Below are 17,597 nucleotides of genomic sequence, written 5' to 3'. Positions count from 1 at the left end.
GGCACACTGCACACCAGTGAGCACTTCCAAAGCAAGTGTCCCTGCCTGGCAGGGGCTGGCACACTGCACAGCAGTGGGCACTTACAAAGCAAGTGTCCCTGCCTGGCAGGGGCTGGCACACTGCACACCAGTGAGCACTTCCAAAGCAAGTGTCCCTGCCTGGCAGGGGCTGGCACACTGCACACCAGCAGGCACTTCCAAAGCAAGTGTCCCTGCCTGGCAGGGGCTGGCACACTGCACACCAGTGGGCACTTACAAAGCGGGTCTCCCTGCCTGGAAGGGGGGCTGGCCGAGGGGCTGCCGGCATCTGGAGAGGGGCAGTGCCAGGGAGGACCATACAGAGTGGGAGAGAAAAGGAAGAGACTGGGTTTTCTGTGGAGAGGCTGAGACAAGCACCTCTCCCAGCACAGAGGCTGCAGTCAGCCAGAGCTGCCACCGTGCCCATGGAGGAAGCTCCTCTGCCCTCACTGGCACACATACAGCCCCACCATGAGTACCTCCTTCCTCCCCACTCTCGCCTCCTGCCCCCCCAGAAGCTTGCAGAACTCAAGGCCAGGCAAGACCATCCTGACACCAGCCTTGGGACAAATAATCCAGCTTCCCTCAGGAACTCTCTGGAACAAACCCACAAATTCTAGCTGGGCTGTAAAACCTAAGAGTTTACACTAAAAACAGATGGCAGAGAATGACAGATGCAGCTCCTGGGAACCTCTACTCTGGAGTCCCCCAAATGGAGGGCAGTGACTGCCCTGTGTCCTTCAGCACTACCTGCTGGACCTGCTCCATTTTGCATCACGCTGTCCAGACAGAATGAAGTCTGCTAGACACAGACAGCTGTGGAAGGCTCTGCTCCAAAAAGAGTTAAATTATCGAAGTGTGACAGAAAGCTCAGGTACAGAAAGCAGGGCTGAGAAGTTCACCAGCAAGACTGTGACACCAAGGCATCTTCCAGAGCAACTCTGCCAGTGTCACTAACTGATAACAGCCACAGAACAAGTGAAGAGGAGAGGCCATCAAAATAACACATGAGGGTGGTGGAACACTCCAGTGAAGGAGTTGAGGCCCCGTGCCTGGAGATATTCAAGGTCAGGCTCAATAAGGCTCTGAGCAACCTGATCTAGTGGAGAATGTGCCTGCTGACTGCAGGGGGGTTGGATTAGATGGCCTTTGGAGATCCCTTCCAGCCCAAACCATTCTATGATTCTACAGACCCTAGCCTCGGAAAGGAATGCAGTGAACAAACCTGCTCAAGACCTTAAAAGGCTAAAGAAAGAACAAAGCAAGGAAATGGGCTGTGAACGCTGTAAGGATTCGACAGAATCCCCCTGGGACCAACTCTGAACAGAGATAAAACACCAGAGAAATGCTATGGAGATGCTGCACTTCAAAGGAACACAACAGACTCAAATGACTAAGGAGAGAGGACAAGTGCCACTGGCAGCTCATTCCAGCCCCCTAATATAAAACCAAGTTACTCAGAATCATAGAGTGGGTTGGATTGGAAGGGACCTCCAAAGGCCATCTAGACCAAACCCCTGCAGTCAGCAGGAACATCCTCCTAGATCAGGTTGCTCAGAGCCTTCTTGAGTCTGACTATGAATATCCCCAGGGATGGGGCCTCCACTCCCTCCCTGGGCAACCTGCAAAGAACTTGTTCCTGACATCCAAACGAAATCTACTGTTCTCTAAATATAAAAGATTTGAGAGGATTTATCCTCAAAAGGCTCAACTAACTTGTGGCTGCCATAGGATGAGCGTGAAATCAAAGGCTTGGCAAGAGGGAAAAGCTCAGAGCTGGTATGAGAAGTAAGAACAGCTGGTGACAAGAGATAATGCCAGAAAAAAGCCAATCAAAAGCTACAAGAAATAAACTTCCCACCACAGAGTGAAGGCTGGCCTCTAAACCAACCCATTTTGATAAGACCACTCCCTAAGGGAAGGTGAACCCACAGCTGTCTGCTGCAGGATCCTTCAGCTCTCTTCAGAAGAGCTGATGAGCAGCTCGGACAGGACAAGGGGTCTCTGGGGAACCAAGCAGCAATGCCTCCCAAAATGGTTCCCAAATCCTGCCTTTTCCATTTCTTCTGAGGTGCCAGAATGAAGGAGTCTCTGTATGAGGCACTGGTTAGGCCATGCTTAGGGAGGCCAGACACCTGTCAGTGCACAGTGACTCCAGGCAGCCTGCTGCCCATCACTCTCCAGATGAAGCCACCCCTCAGAGCAGTGACCTCCGGTCTGTGACCAGCTTGTGTCTGAAACATTCTGAAGAGCAGAGCTCTTCCCCCTGGTTCTCACATTGCCCCCTGTGATGGACAGCCTGTCCACTCTCAAGTGGAATCACTCTCAGCTTCTTCCTCCTGTCCTGGCACAGCCTGCCCTGGCACCATGCCACCCTGCCTCTCCCCACACTGCCTGTGCTGGGGCCAGTCTCACCTGCTGGGTGCCCGGAGGAAAGGGGGTTTCACGCCGGCAACTTCCTGCCCCAGCCTCGCCCGCAGGAGCCTGAAAGAGAGCAGACAAAGCTACACAGTTACTGCACAGCAGCAGCTTCCCTGCCTCTCCCTTCACAGCGACACCAGCAGGCAAGGACATCAAGCCTGGAGCCAGCCAAGGGCCACCTTGCTGCAGGGGAGCAGTCAGCATTGGGCCCAAGAGCAGCTGTGCCACAGCAGAAACTTGCAGGAAGTGCTGGAAACAGCAAGGGGATGACATTAAACCCTGGAGCTGAGGCCACATCCACGCCCCCTGCCAGGCCAACAGAACCGGCTTAGAGCCTCCAGCGACATCCCCAGGAACCCTCTCCCCAGCTTCTCTTTGGTCTTCAGTGGACTGGCCCAGTGTGGGCAAACCTCCTGAGAAAAGCAGCCCCTCCTCAAAGGAGACAAGATGCAGCCCCAGCCACACCCACAGCAGCTGGTGGTCTGGCAAGACCTCCAGAAGTAGCCCAGAGCATAGGAAAGACCTGGTTCTCATTGCTTCCAGAGGAACCCATGATCACTGACCAGCCCACAGCCAGCCCCAGCAGCAGAGTCTCAATCACCACCTGCAGCCTCCTCAGAGGCTTAAGGAGCACAATGTAAAACATACTTTAGATGCCTAAAGATGAAGAGAGGTCATCTGGCATTTAGAGAACTGTTTAAGCAGCTGCAGGGTTCCACAGTCAACACCATGCCCATGCACTTGTGAACCTGGTTAATCTGATTCAAGTCAGCCATGGGCAACTGCACCTCTACTGACCAAGCCAGCAGATGTGATCTGAAGCTTAACCTGGAGCACAGAAAACATCTGATCCCTCTCAGCACTCAAGGACAGAGAATGTGGCACTAGTAACTGACCTACTTCCACCCTTCCTGCCCACTCTGCTTCTGGCTACAGCTACCCAAGTCCTCCCCTGTGCCAGCAGCTTTACCAGCCACCAAGGAAGGAGCTGCTTTACAGCACTGCTTTTAATGGACTTCAGCTTCATGGCCCAGCTGACACACAGCTGCTCCAGTTCTGGAGAACTGATCCATTCTGCCAGTGACGTGGAATGAGATCAGCTCCAGCTACCTGCGACACCCACCTCCAGAATGACCTAGAAGTGGATCTGGCATGAAGCCTACCCTCACAAAGGGGCACTGCTGGTCTGATCTTCTGAACTCTAAACCTGGATATCTATAATGTCCAAACCACACCTTTGACTTTCAACATACTGAGAGGTCACAGGTTCAGCTCCAGCCTACATACCTGTGAGAAGCAAAGTCTCACCAAGTCACCAGGCTGCAAACATCTAAGAGGATTACAGCCAGGGGTTGGATGGTTTGTTTCTTTCAGGGGAGGGGGGGGGGTGGGGTTTGTCTGCAGTTGTTTTGCTTCCCTTGATACTCAAACCTCCCAAAAGGCTGAGAAAGAAAGGAGAGTAGCATGGTGCTAATCTGGAACTCAGTATCTTCAGGAGTAGTCTTTGCTCTGCCAGAGTGCAACAGTGAGTAAGTTGTAGAGCAAAAAGCAAAGCATCCCCCTTGAAATCTGGAAGTGCTGACATCCTGAAGCCTGTTCCTTCAGGAACAGTGTGGCCCTGGGCTGCAGACTGACTATGCCAGCTGTGCTGCCTCAGCTTTCAGAAGTCTAAGCATGGCTGTGTTTGTCCAGGCCCAGATGCACAAGGGTGACACCACCATAGATTCATAGAGTGGTTTAGGTTGGATGAGACCTTAAGCACCATCTAGTTCCAACCCCGCTGCCATGGGCCTCTCCCACTAGACTAGGTTGCCCAGGGCCTCATCCAACCTGGCCTTGAACACCTCCAGAGAGGTGGCATCCAACCTCCTTGTGCAACCTGTTCCAGTGTCTCACCACCCTCACAGTGAAGAATTTGTTTCTAATCTCCAGTCTAAATCTGCCCTCCTCAAGCTTCAATCCATTCCCTCTCATCCTATAACTCAAGCCCTTGTAAAAAGTCCCTTCCTGGCTTTCTTGTAGGCCCCCTTCAGGTACTGGAAGTCTCCTCTAAGGTCTCCCCAGACCCTTCTCTTCTCCAGACTGAAGAGCCCTAACTCTCTCAGCCTGTTCCCACAGGGGAGGCTCTCCAGCCTTCACGGCCCCACTCTGGACCTGCTCCAGCAGCATCATGTCCCTCTTATGCTGGGGGCACCCAAACTGGACACAGTATGCCAGGTAAGGTCTCACAGAGCAGAGCAGAGCAGAGAGGGGAAATCACCTCCCTCATGCTGCTGGTCACATTTCTGGTGCAGCCCAGGACCACCATCCCTGTACAAGTCCCCCTCACGACCAGAGATGACAGGGCACACCATGGCTTCACGCCTGACTCCTGCCCACCCAGAGAGCCCTGTGGCAATTGCCTGGCATCGCTGCCTGCCCTCGAGGCGGGGCTCAGCAGCACACTGGGCACCTCCACACCAGGGCAGTTAGGTCTTGGCACGGCCCAACGGCAGGTGGCAGGCCCCGGAGGGCACATGGGGCAGCAGCCGATGCCTTAGGTGGCACCAGCCCCGAGCACGGGGGGTTAGTAGCGGGTGGGAGGCCATAGCTGGTGCCTGCATGCCACACACACATGCTGGGAGCTTGCCTTGGAGTAAAGGTTGGTCTTCAGCACTCCCCCCCTGCCATAGCCCAGGGGCGGGCCCCCCAGGCACGCCTTGCCTGCTGCCTTGCCCCTGCGGTTGGCCACCACAAAGGGGTTCTCACTGAAGAGGATGGGCTGGGAGTCCACCAAACACTCCTGCTCAGGCGTCTCTGGCAGCTGCTCCTGGGGCAAGGGGCAACCTGTGGGATCCTGCTTGTCCAGCTGGGGCTTTTCTGCCCTGCTGGTGCCAGGTGAGGCAGGCTCCTGAGGCAGCCCAGGCACATTCCTGACGGCCGGGCCCGCGGCTGGGTCTGGGCACGGCTCCCGGCTGTCCTGTGCCACGGGCAGAGCCAGCAGAGTGCAGTCCCCCTCCATGCTGGAGCTGGCCTTATCACACTGAGCAAGCTGAGAGGAAGAGAAAAGGGTCAGAGAAAAATCAGGAGAAGAGAGCAGAGGAGGAGGGAGAAAACACAGAGTAGATGCTGAAGGACAGAGAAGAACTCCCCAGCTAATGCCCAAACCACCATCCCTCCTCTCTGCTCTACCACCAATCTCCTGGTCCCAAATGCTGCTTCCAAGGGAGGACCTTGCTGGCCACAAGCAGTCCATCCACGGGCAGCTGGCAGGCACAAGCACACTCCCTGCACTTCTCCAGCTCTCACACATGTTCTAGGCTGCACTCCAGCAGCTCACCAGTGACACTGCTGCTCTCTAGCAAACTGCCTGCCCAGCACACATCTTCCCCAACCTCACTGAAGCACCTTCTCAATTCGGCTCCACCAGCACGTGGCAGCACACCCTCTCTCACCCCAGCACCCTCTCAAGTAGCTCCAGCAGAGGAACACCTCTCACCTTGCTCCCAGGCAGTGCCTTGCATGCACAGCTGTGACCATAGCACCCACCCCAGGCATTCCCATGCCTCTTATCAAAACACCCCACCAGTAAAAGCCAAGCATCAGCCAACAGAGCACAGACCCCTGGAGTGCTCCAGCCAAGGCTGGGCTGAAGCAGAGCCCCAGTTCTGCCTCGGCTCAGCTGCACCCATCCACTGACCTTCCTCTTCTAACGCTGCAAAAGAGTTTGTTACCCCAGCCAAAGCCTTCTTCAGGGAAGCAGAAATAATCAGAGAGCAATGGTCAAACCTCCTCCTATCCAAGAGCCTGCTGGGGAACAGAAAGACCTCTTTGCTCAGAGCACATTCTCCAGCTTCTGTGTCATGGCAGCACTCACCAAAATAGCTCTCAGGGCTGGGTGGGCAGCTGAGAGGCTCAGGAATTCCTGAGGCCCTCCCCTAACCCCTCAACCCCAACCCAACCTAAAGCAATGGTTGGCAGAGCCCTGCCTTGGATCATATTTCTCCAGAAAGTGGAGCCTGTGCTACCCTTAGGAATTTTGCTATTGTAGGAATGTGACATCCCAACATAAAACAACCCCAACAACCCCCCCAGACACCCCCACATTCCAACCCTCTCTTCCCAGTGTCACCAACTACGACAGCAAGAGCTACAGCTACAGGCAGAAAGTTCCCCCAGGAGCAGCACTTGTTCACTGAGGATGCTATAATGAAAACCCTGCCAGCAACCCACCTCCACAAACCAGCTCTGGGATACCTGCAGCCAGCCCCTCTGACACCACTTCCACCTTCCCATGCCACACAGAGGAGCACCAACACCAACCAACCCTGGCTCCAGGTAGATCCCACCACTGAGACCTTCTTTGCTTGGCACAAAGGGCAAAAATAACCAACACTCTCAGGGCACTGTAGAGATGGCCTCTCACCAATGCTGCATGAAGCCCAATAGTCCCTGGGGAGCCTCAACTCCCTGGACATGACTGGCACTGAGCTCCATCACCCCCACCGCAGCGGCACGTCCCGGTGCGGGACGCCTCACCCCCTGCCCCAGGCAGGGCTATTTTTAGCAGACAAGCAGCAACTTCTATTTTGGGCAGGCAGAGATCTTGGCTTTTCCCAGCCCTGCCATGTCACTCCCTGCTCCAGCAGACAGGACAATCATGTCTCACCCTCCATCCTCCAACACAAGTGCAGAAGAAACAATCCATCGCTTTGCCCCCAACACCAGAACAAATCTAAGTCTAAATCTAATGAACAAATACAGAGGAAGAATCCAAGGCCAGAATCTGGAGAGAAACAGACCCAGACCAGAACGTGCAGACCAGCCCTGGTGACAGCTATTGACAGCTGTCAGGTGTTCTCCATGTCTTCCAGCCCGGAAAGCAAAGCTGGCTCCTCAATGTTTTGCTGAGGCAGGATGCAGCCATTCACGGGTGGGGGCTTCAAGCCTGTGCTCTGCAGAGGGCAGAGCCCTGAGCACTGCAATGGCAGTGTCCAAAGCCTGCAGCCTGCTGGGGCTCTGCAGACATCAAGGTGCCGAGAGGCTGGCACAGCTGGAGGGCTCTCATGCGGCTTTCAACTGAACTTTCAGTTGGGGTTTTAAAAGCAAACACACAGAAGAGGCTGACACCGCAGCCTCTTTAAGATCTTGTGCCAAAAGGGACACAGCAGCACAGACCAATGCCAGACCCCTCCTTTAGGGGCAGTTCTCAGTGTCCTCACAACAAATTCTACAGCAGTATAGGACAGGGGCTGGCACCTCCCCCCAGTCAATGGTGTGGAGAGCAGCAGGTCCTGCAGCGACCTACACCACAGCAAAAGATACCTGGACACTGCTGAGAGGAGGATGTACCTGGTGAGAAAGCTCTCACGTGGTGAGGCCTAGAGTCAGGAAGAAAAAGAAGAGCACTGTAGGACCTGGCAATAGCACTGGGGACTTTCCTGCAGTCAGGCTGGAGACAACCTGCTACCTGAGCCCTGTGCTGTCCTGCTGGCAGGGCTGTCCCGAGGCTGCCGGGCTGTCCCCAGCTCCTGAAGGCAAGCGGAACCTGGCCGTCCCCAAAGCCCACACCCCCTGCACGGCCCGGCTAGGCAGAGAGGTCTCGTCAAAGGGAGCGGAGACGGGGCTGGGCAAACGACAGCTGGAGCAGGCTGAGCGTGGGCAGCGAGTGGCCCTTCCCCGGAAGGGGACACTTATAGCCGCGGCTCCCGGCATTCCGGCCCGGCCGGCCGCGTTCCTGCGCCAGGCGTTCCCGCGCCAGGCGTTCCCGGGCTGACAGGGGCTGCTCGGGGCCCCCGCTGCCGCTCTGCTCCCACCGCACCGCTGCTGAGCAGCAGAGGGGCAGCTGCTGGCGTGGGGCTGGCCTCCCTGCCATACCAAGAGGTCCTAAAAATAGGTTCAACCTTTCCCTGGGAAGACTCCTCGGGGTGAAGAGCCAGCAGAGAAATCCCTGAGACAGAGCAGGGCTCCAATCAGTGTGGCAGCTGAAAAGGAGGGCCTGAAGCCAACGAGAGGAGAGATGAGCAGGAAGGGAGACCTGGCTGGGTGGAAGAAGATGGAGATAGTAAAGGTAAAAAGATGACCCTGGCACAACAGGATGGGAACACAGGAGCTGATGATGGCAGCAAAGGGTGGCCTTGTTGCAAGAGTGGGAAAGGAATAGACAGCAAGACTCAGAAGTGCAGGGGAACAGGCAGAAACCCACTGGAATAGGTACAAGGCAGCGAGATAAAAGGTGACCAAAGGAAGCACCAATGGAGAAGTGAGGTGAGATTTTAAACACCAGAGGGGAGGCAGAGGACTTTGTCATCTGCCAGGTCTGTGAAATCTGGATTTCCTCCAGGCTGAGCTGTCACTGCACATCAGGGTCACTGGGGCAGGAGTGGCCAGGGCTAAGCCACGGCCTGCAGTCACTGACACTTCTTCTGCACTCCTGGGTGGATCTTGACTTTTAATACTTGTGTCAGCATTCTGTATCCCTCCCCCTTCCTAAACACCACCCCACAATGAGTTCACAGCTAAGCTGTGCACACAGAGCTGTCATCTCCTGTGCCAGAAGGAATCTTCCTTCCATGGTAAACCCCCTGCCCACTCCTGTTAATGCTCTGGGATGAATCACAGAATGTTTTGGGTGGGAAGGGACCTTTAAAGCTCAACCAGTCCAATGCCCTGCACTGAACAGGGACACCTCCAACTAGAGCAGACTGCTTAGAGCCCTATCCAGGCTGACCTGGAATGCTTCCAGGGATGGAGCATCTCCTACCTTTCTGCCTCCACATGGCACTTTAGGACATGGTTTAAAGGCCATGGTGATGTTGGGTTGAGAGCTAGACTTGATGATCTTAAGAGGCCTTTCCAACCAAAACGATTCTGTGATTCTTACAGACCTTTCTAGGCACTGAAAGGCCTCCCTGGAGCCACAGGCCACTTCCCTCTCCAAAACAGAAGGAACCTGGCTCTCCACTCTCCTCATTTTTGTTATTCCCATCTTCCTTTTGTGGCCATCTCCCGTTTCAGTGTCCAAGTCCACCACAGCTCTGTTTGCTGGCTCTCTTCTGCAGAGTGCTGCCAGGTCTGACAGCAGAGCACAAGAGAGGGCAGGTCCCAGCACACCCACTTTCCCCCCAGGCAGGGACCCCATCTGCACAGCCCCTCACTTACGCTGCGATTGACTCTCTGCAAGCCGCTGCTGGGCAAAGCAGCCAGGGTCCGATAGTCCAGCCTCAGGGGTTCACTGGTCATGCTCTGGAGAGGGGCAAGGTGGAGAGCAAAAAGACACAAACAGCAGGAAAGATCAGGCCAGAAGTCAATGACATCAGAAAGAGCAATTAAAAGGAAAGTACCCCTAGCAGTAATCAAGTCCTCATCTCCAAACTCTGCAGAAAACGCCCACGGCCTGGCAACGAGCCTGGAATTGTTCCAAGCACAACCATGAAGACCCATGAGGAGGCCAGGCTTGAGCAGTACAGCAGAGGACATGTCAGTGGGCCCTTGGTCACCCACCAGTGCACAGACCCCCACCATTCCTCCTGCCCCATGTGCACACACTCCATAGAGGGGCAGAAGAGAACGTGAGCTGCATGCCTGTGTTCTCCAAACAGCACCTAGAGAGGTTTCCAGCCTGGACCTGCAGACATTTGAGAGTGCCAGTTTGTGGATCCTCTCCAGTGTCTGTTCTTGCCTTGACTGTGTCTGTTGACAGTGTCTGTTCTGAGCCTTAACTCACAGGGTCTAATTCCATCTGATTTTGCTTCCCACCTGCACTTGTCTGCATTTCTAACTCTAGACATGGTTCTCCACCAGCCCTTCCTCAATCACATCACAGATTTCTCCACCTCTGGTATCTGCTTTTATACCCCAAAGTCAAGTCTTCTAGGGGGCAGGGGGAATGGAGAACAGAAGTGATGGGGAACAAGCACTTTTTGAAATTTCTATGGCTTTCAGACCCAGCTGTGTCCCTTTTCTGTGACTCTCCAACCCTCCCACCGTGCTCCTCACCTCTGCCTCCTCCTCAAGCTGCTGTGTGGCTGCCTCCCGCTCCCTACGCATCCACTCCTTCCACGAGACAGGACAGAATCAGAGCAGCATCCAAGAAGCACAGGCAAAGAGAGAGGGAAAGAGGTCAGCACCATGCTGGGAGTAACCCCAGAGGGGACAGAGGAGCATGAACAGCACTGGTACCAGGAGAAGGTGAGCAGAAACCCAGCACCTAGCTTGGGCCTGGGGAAGGAGGAGCTGAAACTCTGCATGAGGTTGGTTATCAGCAGGACAGGAACAGACACCCTGCCCAACACAAGCCAGGGTGTCACCAGATGAGGGGAAGAGAGCACAAGTCTCTAAGATCCTCATCAGCAGAGTCCATCCTGGGGAAAAGCCAAGGGAGTTCAAGCTTCCCCCAAGCATAAGCTACACCGTCACCACAGGAAAGGAGAAGATGGCTTACTGCTGGAAAAGACATCTTGAGAGCAGAGACTGAAGAAGCTGGAAGGGAATGGAAGAAGAGATCTACAGAGCATGGGCCTGGTTGTCACTAAGAAAAAAGACCTAAAAATATCTTGTGCTTGTTAGGAGCACTGCTGCGAAAAGACTAAGGGCTTCCACCAGCTGGTCAGCTCTCAGACATCACAGGAGTGTTGCAAGAGTGACCAGTGACTGAGGTGACCAGCCGCAGCTGTGGGCTTGCTTCCCAGCTGCCAGGTACTAAAGTGTCACTTGTCCTAAAGGATGGTTTCTGTGCATTTATACTTCCATAGCTTCTGTAGGTTGGAAGGGACCTCTACAGTAATTTAGTCCAACCTCCCTGCAACGAGTGAAGACATCTTCAGCTAGATCAGGCTGGAGATGACTCTGTGAAGCCATTCCACTGGAAGAACTCCAAACCACAGACCCAAAACACCATCCGAACAGCTTGCAGACACTTGGGACAGAAGCCCCTTGCCTTCCTCCTGCACGTGCTGACATCAGTGGAAGCTGCAGGATAGCAAAGCTTCCAAAGGGAGGCTGCAGCACCCTGAACCCTTTTGTCTTTCTGCCCCAGTCATCTGTGAAGCTGTGCCCTGCAGAGCCCACTGCAGGCCCTGACAGGGCAGTGTAAATGTGAAACAGCAGATGTCATTTAATGATCACACAGCTCACGTGCCTGGCAAGTCACACGGCCAGGCTCCTGCCCACTGCTCTGTCCTCTCACAGCCTGTGCCGCTCTCTGGTCAAAACCTCACACCTTTTTATTCCAAACCAGGCCAAATATGAAGTGGTAACTGAATTCTAGACATCACCTCAGTCAGGGAAACTACACTTGGGTGGAGTGGTGAAAGGAACAGCAGCTGAGTGATTGCCACCAGAGAAAGAGCCCAGAGAAACATTTGGTGCACCTCAGCTGGAAGCCTGAAGGAACACTGCAAAAGGGACTCAGCCCTGTATGCCAGGGCAGGCTCCCAGCTGACAGCACTGGAGACTTCCATCGCCCTCAGCTTCTGAAAGAACCTGACCTGAGGGAGAAGCAAAAAACCCAAGTCCTCAAAGGGCTTGATTCTGTGAAAGGCTGAAACAGTTGGCAAAAAGAACTCTTCCAACACATCAGAAAAATTCTGATGTGCACCTTGAAGGATGACAACAGAGCCACTTCTTCAGCTCAGGGAAGCTCTGTGTTCTCATCATGGCTCATGAAAGTTGTCAGCTCACAGGCAGAACAGATTCAGCATGGGACTTCCAGCTAACCCTCAGAGCTGCAGCTTGGCCAGAAAAAACCAGCAGGTAACCAAGCTATGACCAGCAGAGGAGCACCACCAGAGAAGGGCACGGGAAGGCAGGGCAAAGCCAAAGAGCAGCTGGAGCAACCAAGCAGCGCTAGGGAGAGGGAAGGTCCAAGGCCCCCAGCACTGACTGGGCAGAGATAATCTGTGGCATTTTCCTCAGGGCTCTGCCAAGGACAGATGCTGCTACACAAAAAAGCTCTCACCACTTTCTCCATTTCTTCTCTCTCCCATTGAGTTGCTTCTCTCACCATTTCCATCTCCTAGGAGAGACCAAAGTTAGAGCCACTTCACCCAGTGCTCTCTCTCTGCTGGGAACACCTCTAACCTCCTGAGGATTTGAGTCCCATCCTGATGAAAGTGCTGGGACCTGCTGATCCCATCGAAAGGAAGTCCACTGCCCATTATGCTGCAGATTCCATGCACCAAGGGAGACACTTGGTGTCTCCACTCTGTAATGTTCTCCCAGCCACAAGACCCACCTTCTGCAGGATCTCCAGCTCTTCAGGGCTCAAATCCCGATCGATAGATGAGATGCTTTCCAGGCTGTTCTTGCGCCCAATACCAGCAGCAAAAGGGTTTGCAATAATTCCTGGGGACATCTACAAAACAAAAAGGTCACAAAATGTGGAGGAAGCCCACAGTGTGCCATAGAAAGAACTCCACAGCCTGGCCACCCAGACGTGGAGTACCAGGACAACCCTGGGCAAGTCAACCCTTTCACAACCTGAAACCTGATTTCAGCTGTCAATTACCTAAGGAACATGAAGTCTGAGAAAGATGAATTTAAATGGAAACAGGTACAGAAAGGGGATAAGGTGAGCAGGGACAGGGCACACATGCTAGTGGAGAAAAGAAAAGCTGAACTGCCTAGCCTTGAAAAGAGAAAGCTGAGAAGACATAGGATTGCTTCTATCAACTGGCAACCACCTCCAGTCCATACAGCAAGAAACCAGACTTTGGAATCTGGGATGTCAAATAAAATTCCAATCAGCTCCTCAAAAACAAAGGCTGTAAAGATCCAGCAACCTCCTGTGAAGAGAGAGGTGAGCTCCTCGTGGTGCTGCTCACTACAGGGGCACCTGGCACAGGAGCGCTCACCTCGATGGCAGCTGCAGCCTTGGGGTCGAAGCCGTCGCAGACCAGCACCAGCAGCGCGTCGCCCACGCTGCGCAGGATCTGCACAGCTTCCGTGTGGGTCATTCCCAGCAGGCTCTGGTGGTTCACCTCCAGGATCCTCATGCCCACCTTCAGGCGGCCATCCCGAGCTGCAGCCCCCGAGGAGCTCACCTGGAACAAAGCAGGGCAAGTGAGATGTCACCTCGGGAGGCAGGAGAAGATCAGAGAGCATGGGGACCATCAGGGAGGAGCAAAAGGGCAGCATACCAAGGGAACAGGGGAAAATGCTGAGGCATCAGGGAGAGCATCTGGAAGTACTTGCAGGTACTTATGGAGAGGGTGGAAAAGGAAGAGCGGGGAGGGTTTGGTAGAGCAAACACGAAACATCTTAGGGGAGGTAAAGACTCTGTACTTGAGAGGTGTTGTCCCAAGGAAAAGAAACTGCTTTTGCTTTGTCAGTGAGGCAGGTGAGGAAGCGAGCTCTCCCTTCTAGGGTTCAGGAAATGCAAGCACAGGGATGGCTTTTTTGTGGATAGAGGTGAAGGAGGCACAAAGGCTCTTCACTGTCTGCCTGGTAGAGACTGGAGTCACAAAGAAGGAATTTTGTAGCTGCTGCAGAGGAGGAAATACGAAAGGATATAAATGGGCCTCCTGCAGGGGATGGAGAACACTCCAGATGCGATGCACTCAGTGAACAGTGGAGAGAGTGCAGTGAACACAGCGACCACAGAACCCCCTGGTAGGCCTCACACGGGACCAAGCTGCAGTTCCACCTCTGGTACCTTAGAAATGAAGATGCCTTCATCAGTGGGATCGAAGGGGTTTCCAGCATGACCTTTTGCTCCACCCCGGATGCTGATGCCCAGCTTTTCTCCTGGAGCTTTCTCAATGCAGATTTCCTGGAAACACAGAAAAGGTCTCCTTGTTTCTGGGTCAAGGTCAGACTGGGACTGTTAAGGAAACATTCCTGCTAGCTGGCCATACTCTAAACACCCTGAAAAGAACCCAAATTAGACTTTTCTTCACTCATCCAGCACAGTTTATTCCTTTTAATGAGACTGTGCCCTTCTCTCTCTGCTGTTTGGGTCTGGTCTTCATGATCACAGCATCACCATGAGCATGGCCAGAGACCCTCCACAGCCCTCAAGTGGATATACACTTCCAATAGGCTAGATTCTACCAACAAAAAGGGAATTCCAACCAGGACTTTGGTTGTGTCCTAGCCCCAGACACAAACTGCCTTCAAAAGTGACCCCTCCACAAAGGACAGCATGACCCCAGCATTCTCTTGCTCAGAGCCTACCTGCATGCCTGGTGGTGGAGGATCTCTCCTCACTAACATGGTCAGCTCCTGGGTGTTGGAGAGCAGGGCATTCACTGCTTCCTGGTGGGTAGCATGGCGCAGGTCAATGCTGTTCACCTCCAGGATCCTGTCCCCTACACGGAGCCCACTACGCGATGCCAGCCCCCGGGGAATGACCTGCAAAGAACCGCTGATGTTACAGCTGGAGAAGGAAATGTCACCTCTCCTGGGAGAGACGCTGCTTGCGTCCACAGCCTACTCTCGCACAACCTCTGAGGCCTGTCTTGACTTCTCCCTCTGCCTCAAAGCTCCCCAAGAGGTCAGGTATCAGTGAACACTGGCAGAGAATGAAGGAAGGTTTCATCTGAAGCACTCTCAAATTCTCACGTTATCTGAAACTGAACCTGGGTCAGCTTTTCCATCACTCTGCCCATGACTGTGATCAGAAGAGAGCCTTCTCACAAGAGCTCCCAAGGAATTCAAATGTAAGCCTGCAGGACTCTACCTTGGAAATGAAGACACCTGGTTCGTGAATCCCAAACGGATGGCTCGAGTGGTCACTGCCTCCTACAATGCTGAGTCCCAGGGGCCCTCCTGCTTTGACAAGGTGAATTTCCTGGAGGGAACAAGAAGCAGAGTCAGAGGGAAGACGGGGTTCACATGAGGACCACAAACACTGGAAAACACGGAGTCGGGGGCGTTCTGGGTGAGAGACCACGAGGCAAGCACCAAGGGAACAAGGGGGTTCCCCATTCCTTCTCAAGGCCTCAGTAACAGGAGCCCAGCCCCCAGGGCACTGCCGACACTCGATGAAGTACGCCCGAGCCGGCCCCACCCCAGAGCCCCGCAGACTCACCTCAATGGGGTACTGGTCCTCCAGGCCCTTGGGGAGATGGTTCCTCTGCAGGGAGGGCGTCTCCTCGGGCGGGCTGTCCCCGTGGCCGGGGGGCGGTGGGGAGTGCATGCGTGCCCGCGGGGTGCCCGCCGCGTCTCCCTCGCCGGGCGGCTCCGCACCCTCTCGCTCTACCAGCAGCACGATGGTGGGGGAGGCCGCGGTAAGCAGCGCTACGGCCTGATCATGCCTGGCTTCTGTCATGTCTACCCCATTGATCTAGAACGACCAACTGAGTGTCAGACCCTGCTCCAGCATCAAGCCCAGCACCCCTGGGGCCCCGGCCTGCTCTGTCCCTTCTCAAAAGCTCCTTCCCTGCGGCGCTTTGGGACTCGCCCCACTCCTTCCTACCTGCGCGGGGATGCGGGCCCTGCCCATTCCCACCTGACCGGGATCCTTCTTCTGGACAGCTCAGCAGCCCTTCCCCACCTTCCCTGCACACCTCCAAGCCCTGACAGCGTCAGGGATGCTGCAGGAGCCCACAAAGACTAAGCCTGATGCTCCTGGAGCACTACAAACCTGGCTGCTGCCTGGGCTGAACTGTGGCTCGCTCTTTACCAGGAGGGTCCCTGGCACTCGTCCTTGGCTTTGCATTGCAGCTTTCCACTGGGACGTGACAAAAGTAGCCCAAGAAGAAGGCTCCAAAGACCTCGTTGTGAAAAGAAGACAGAACAGCAGTTCCCAGAGATGATGCCACAGGTCACTGATGTGCCACAGCATCGGCTGCCTTGGCTCTTATCAAGGGCTCTCAAAGCCCAGGCACAGGCACTGAGGAGCACGGTCTGATGTGTGACAAGACCTGTCACTGCCCACGAGGCTGCTGTCTACCTGTGCTGGCCAAAGTCATAGCAATCTGGGGAAAGTTTTAAGCCATAAAAAGTGTACCCCAGCTAGAAAAAGATTGAGAAAGGGACTCTGGTGGTCCACAGTGACCAACTGGCTGACAAAAAAGGAAAACCAGAACTCTTTTGGACAAGGAAACATTATCCAACATGCCCTGCAGAGTCATTTCAAGAATCCTGCTACAGTCATTTTATAACCTCAGTGAAAGACAAAACGCTTCAAGGAGGCTCTTCCAGCACATGCAGGGAAGCAGTGATGTCATTCCTGCAAAGCACTGAAGAGAACCCATCTAAAAAGCTGTGTCCTCATCCTTCACACACACAAAACTTAGCCAATGCAGTTTAAGATGTGCACAGAAAAGCTGCTCCCACAGGCAGCATGCAGAGCCCTGCCTACACACCCAAGTTTCAAACAGCTTGCCTAGAAACTCAAAGGACCAGAAAGGTTGTGACACCAAGAAGAGCTCAGCCAGAAGGACACTGCCAAGGGGACAAAACTTGCCATGAAAGAGATGAAGCTGAAAACTATAAGGTCTCTATTCCTGCATTCTGGAAAAGTTTTCCTACATGAACAATGAGGACACAGCAGCTGCTGAGATGGAGCTGAACCAGATTACACAGTTACAAGGTGACTTGAACAGTCCCAGCAGCTGAGTTCTGCAGCCTGGCTCCTCCCTGTGTGATTCCTAGAAATACTCCAGCCAGTCCCCAGCTCCTTCCAAGAAAAGCTGCTCCTGGACAAAGCTGAGTGCACACAGTCTGACAAGGCTGTGTCCAGACCCTCCACACACCACACCACCACACTCACCCCACCTGCCCCATCCCATCAAGAATGCTGGCAGGAGACAGGCAAAGCAGCCCCGTGCTGGGCAAGCCACGAAGCTCTCAGCCCCACAGCATCCCCTCTGCTCAGAGGGCTGTCCCCAAAGGGACATACAGGGACACCAGAAGGAGGTGGAGGCAAGCAGGGAGGGGAAAGAGCTGAAGATACTCAGCAACAGCTGCTAAGACAGGGCACTAAGAAGGAAAGTTCACTAACTAACCCCATGGGTGCAAAAATCCTAATGAAAGGCAGGTGACAGAGACAAGACTCAGGTTCCTCATGGATGGACTATTACAGGACTCACTCAGGTGGTAACATTGAAGTGTGACCAAGAACCTTGTCTTCTACATGCAGAGGAAGCCAGAATTGTTGTGGGCTCTCAAAACAGCTCTGGTAGGGAAGAACAAGCCTCTGCAGGGAGTTTGAGGGAGGATTGTGGCAATGAGCA

The 17,597-nt window shown here is 54.2% G+C and overlaps 1 protein-coding gene across 1 annotated transcript in view; it reads right to left on the bottom strand.

Moving 5' to 3' along the window:
- Window positions 1-17,597, bottom strand: part of SCRIB (scribble planar cell polarity protein) — an 86,744-nt gene that overhangs the window by 17,052 nt on the left and 52,095 nt on the right. The window contains 11 exon segments of the mRNA XM_054167437.1: window positions 2,434-2,502; window positions 5,069-5,470; window positions 9,580-9,663; window positions 10,417-10,473; window positions 12,377-12,433; window positions 12,653-12,772; window positions 13,272-13,460; window positions 14,072-14,188; window positions 14,593-14,769; window positions 15,098-15,208; window positions 15,449-15,703. Of these exon segments, the coding sequence (XP_054023412.1) occupies window positions 2,434-2,502; window positions 5,069-5,470; window positions 9,580-9,663; window positions 10,417-10,473; window positions 12,377-12,433; window positions 12,653-12,772; window positions 13,272-13,460; window positions 14,072-14,188; window positions 14,593-14,769; window positions 15,098-15,208; window positions 15,449-15,703 (1,638 nt within the window).

Source organism: Dryobates pubescens, chromosome 14 (assembly GCF_014839835.1).
Source record: "Dryobates pubescens isolate bDryPub1 chromosome 14, bDryPub1.pri, whole genome shotgun sequence".
In the NCBI taxonomy this organism is placed as follows: domain Eukaryota; kingdom Metazoa; phylum Chordata; class Aves; order Piciformes; family Picidae; genus Dryobates; species Dryobates pubescens.
Note: the sequence above shows the minus strand (reverse complement) of the source record. Positions and strands in the feature narration are given on the sequence as shown.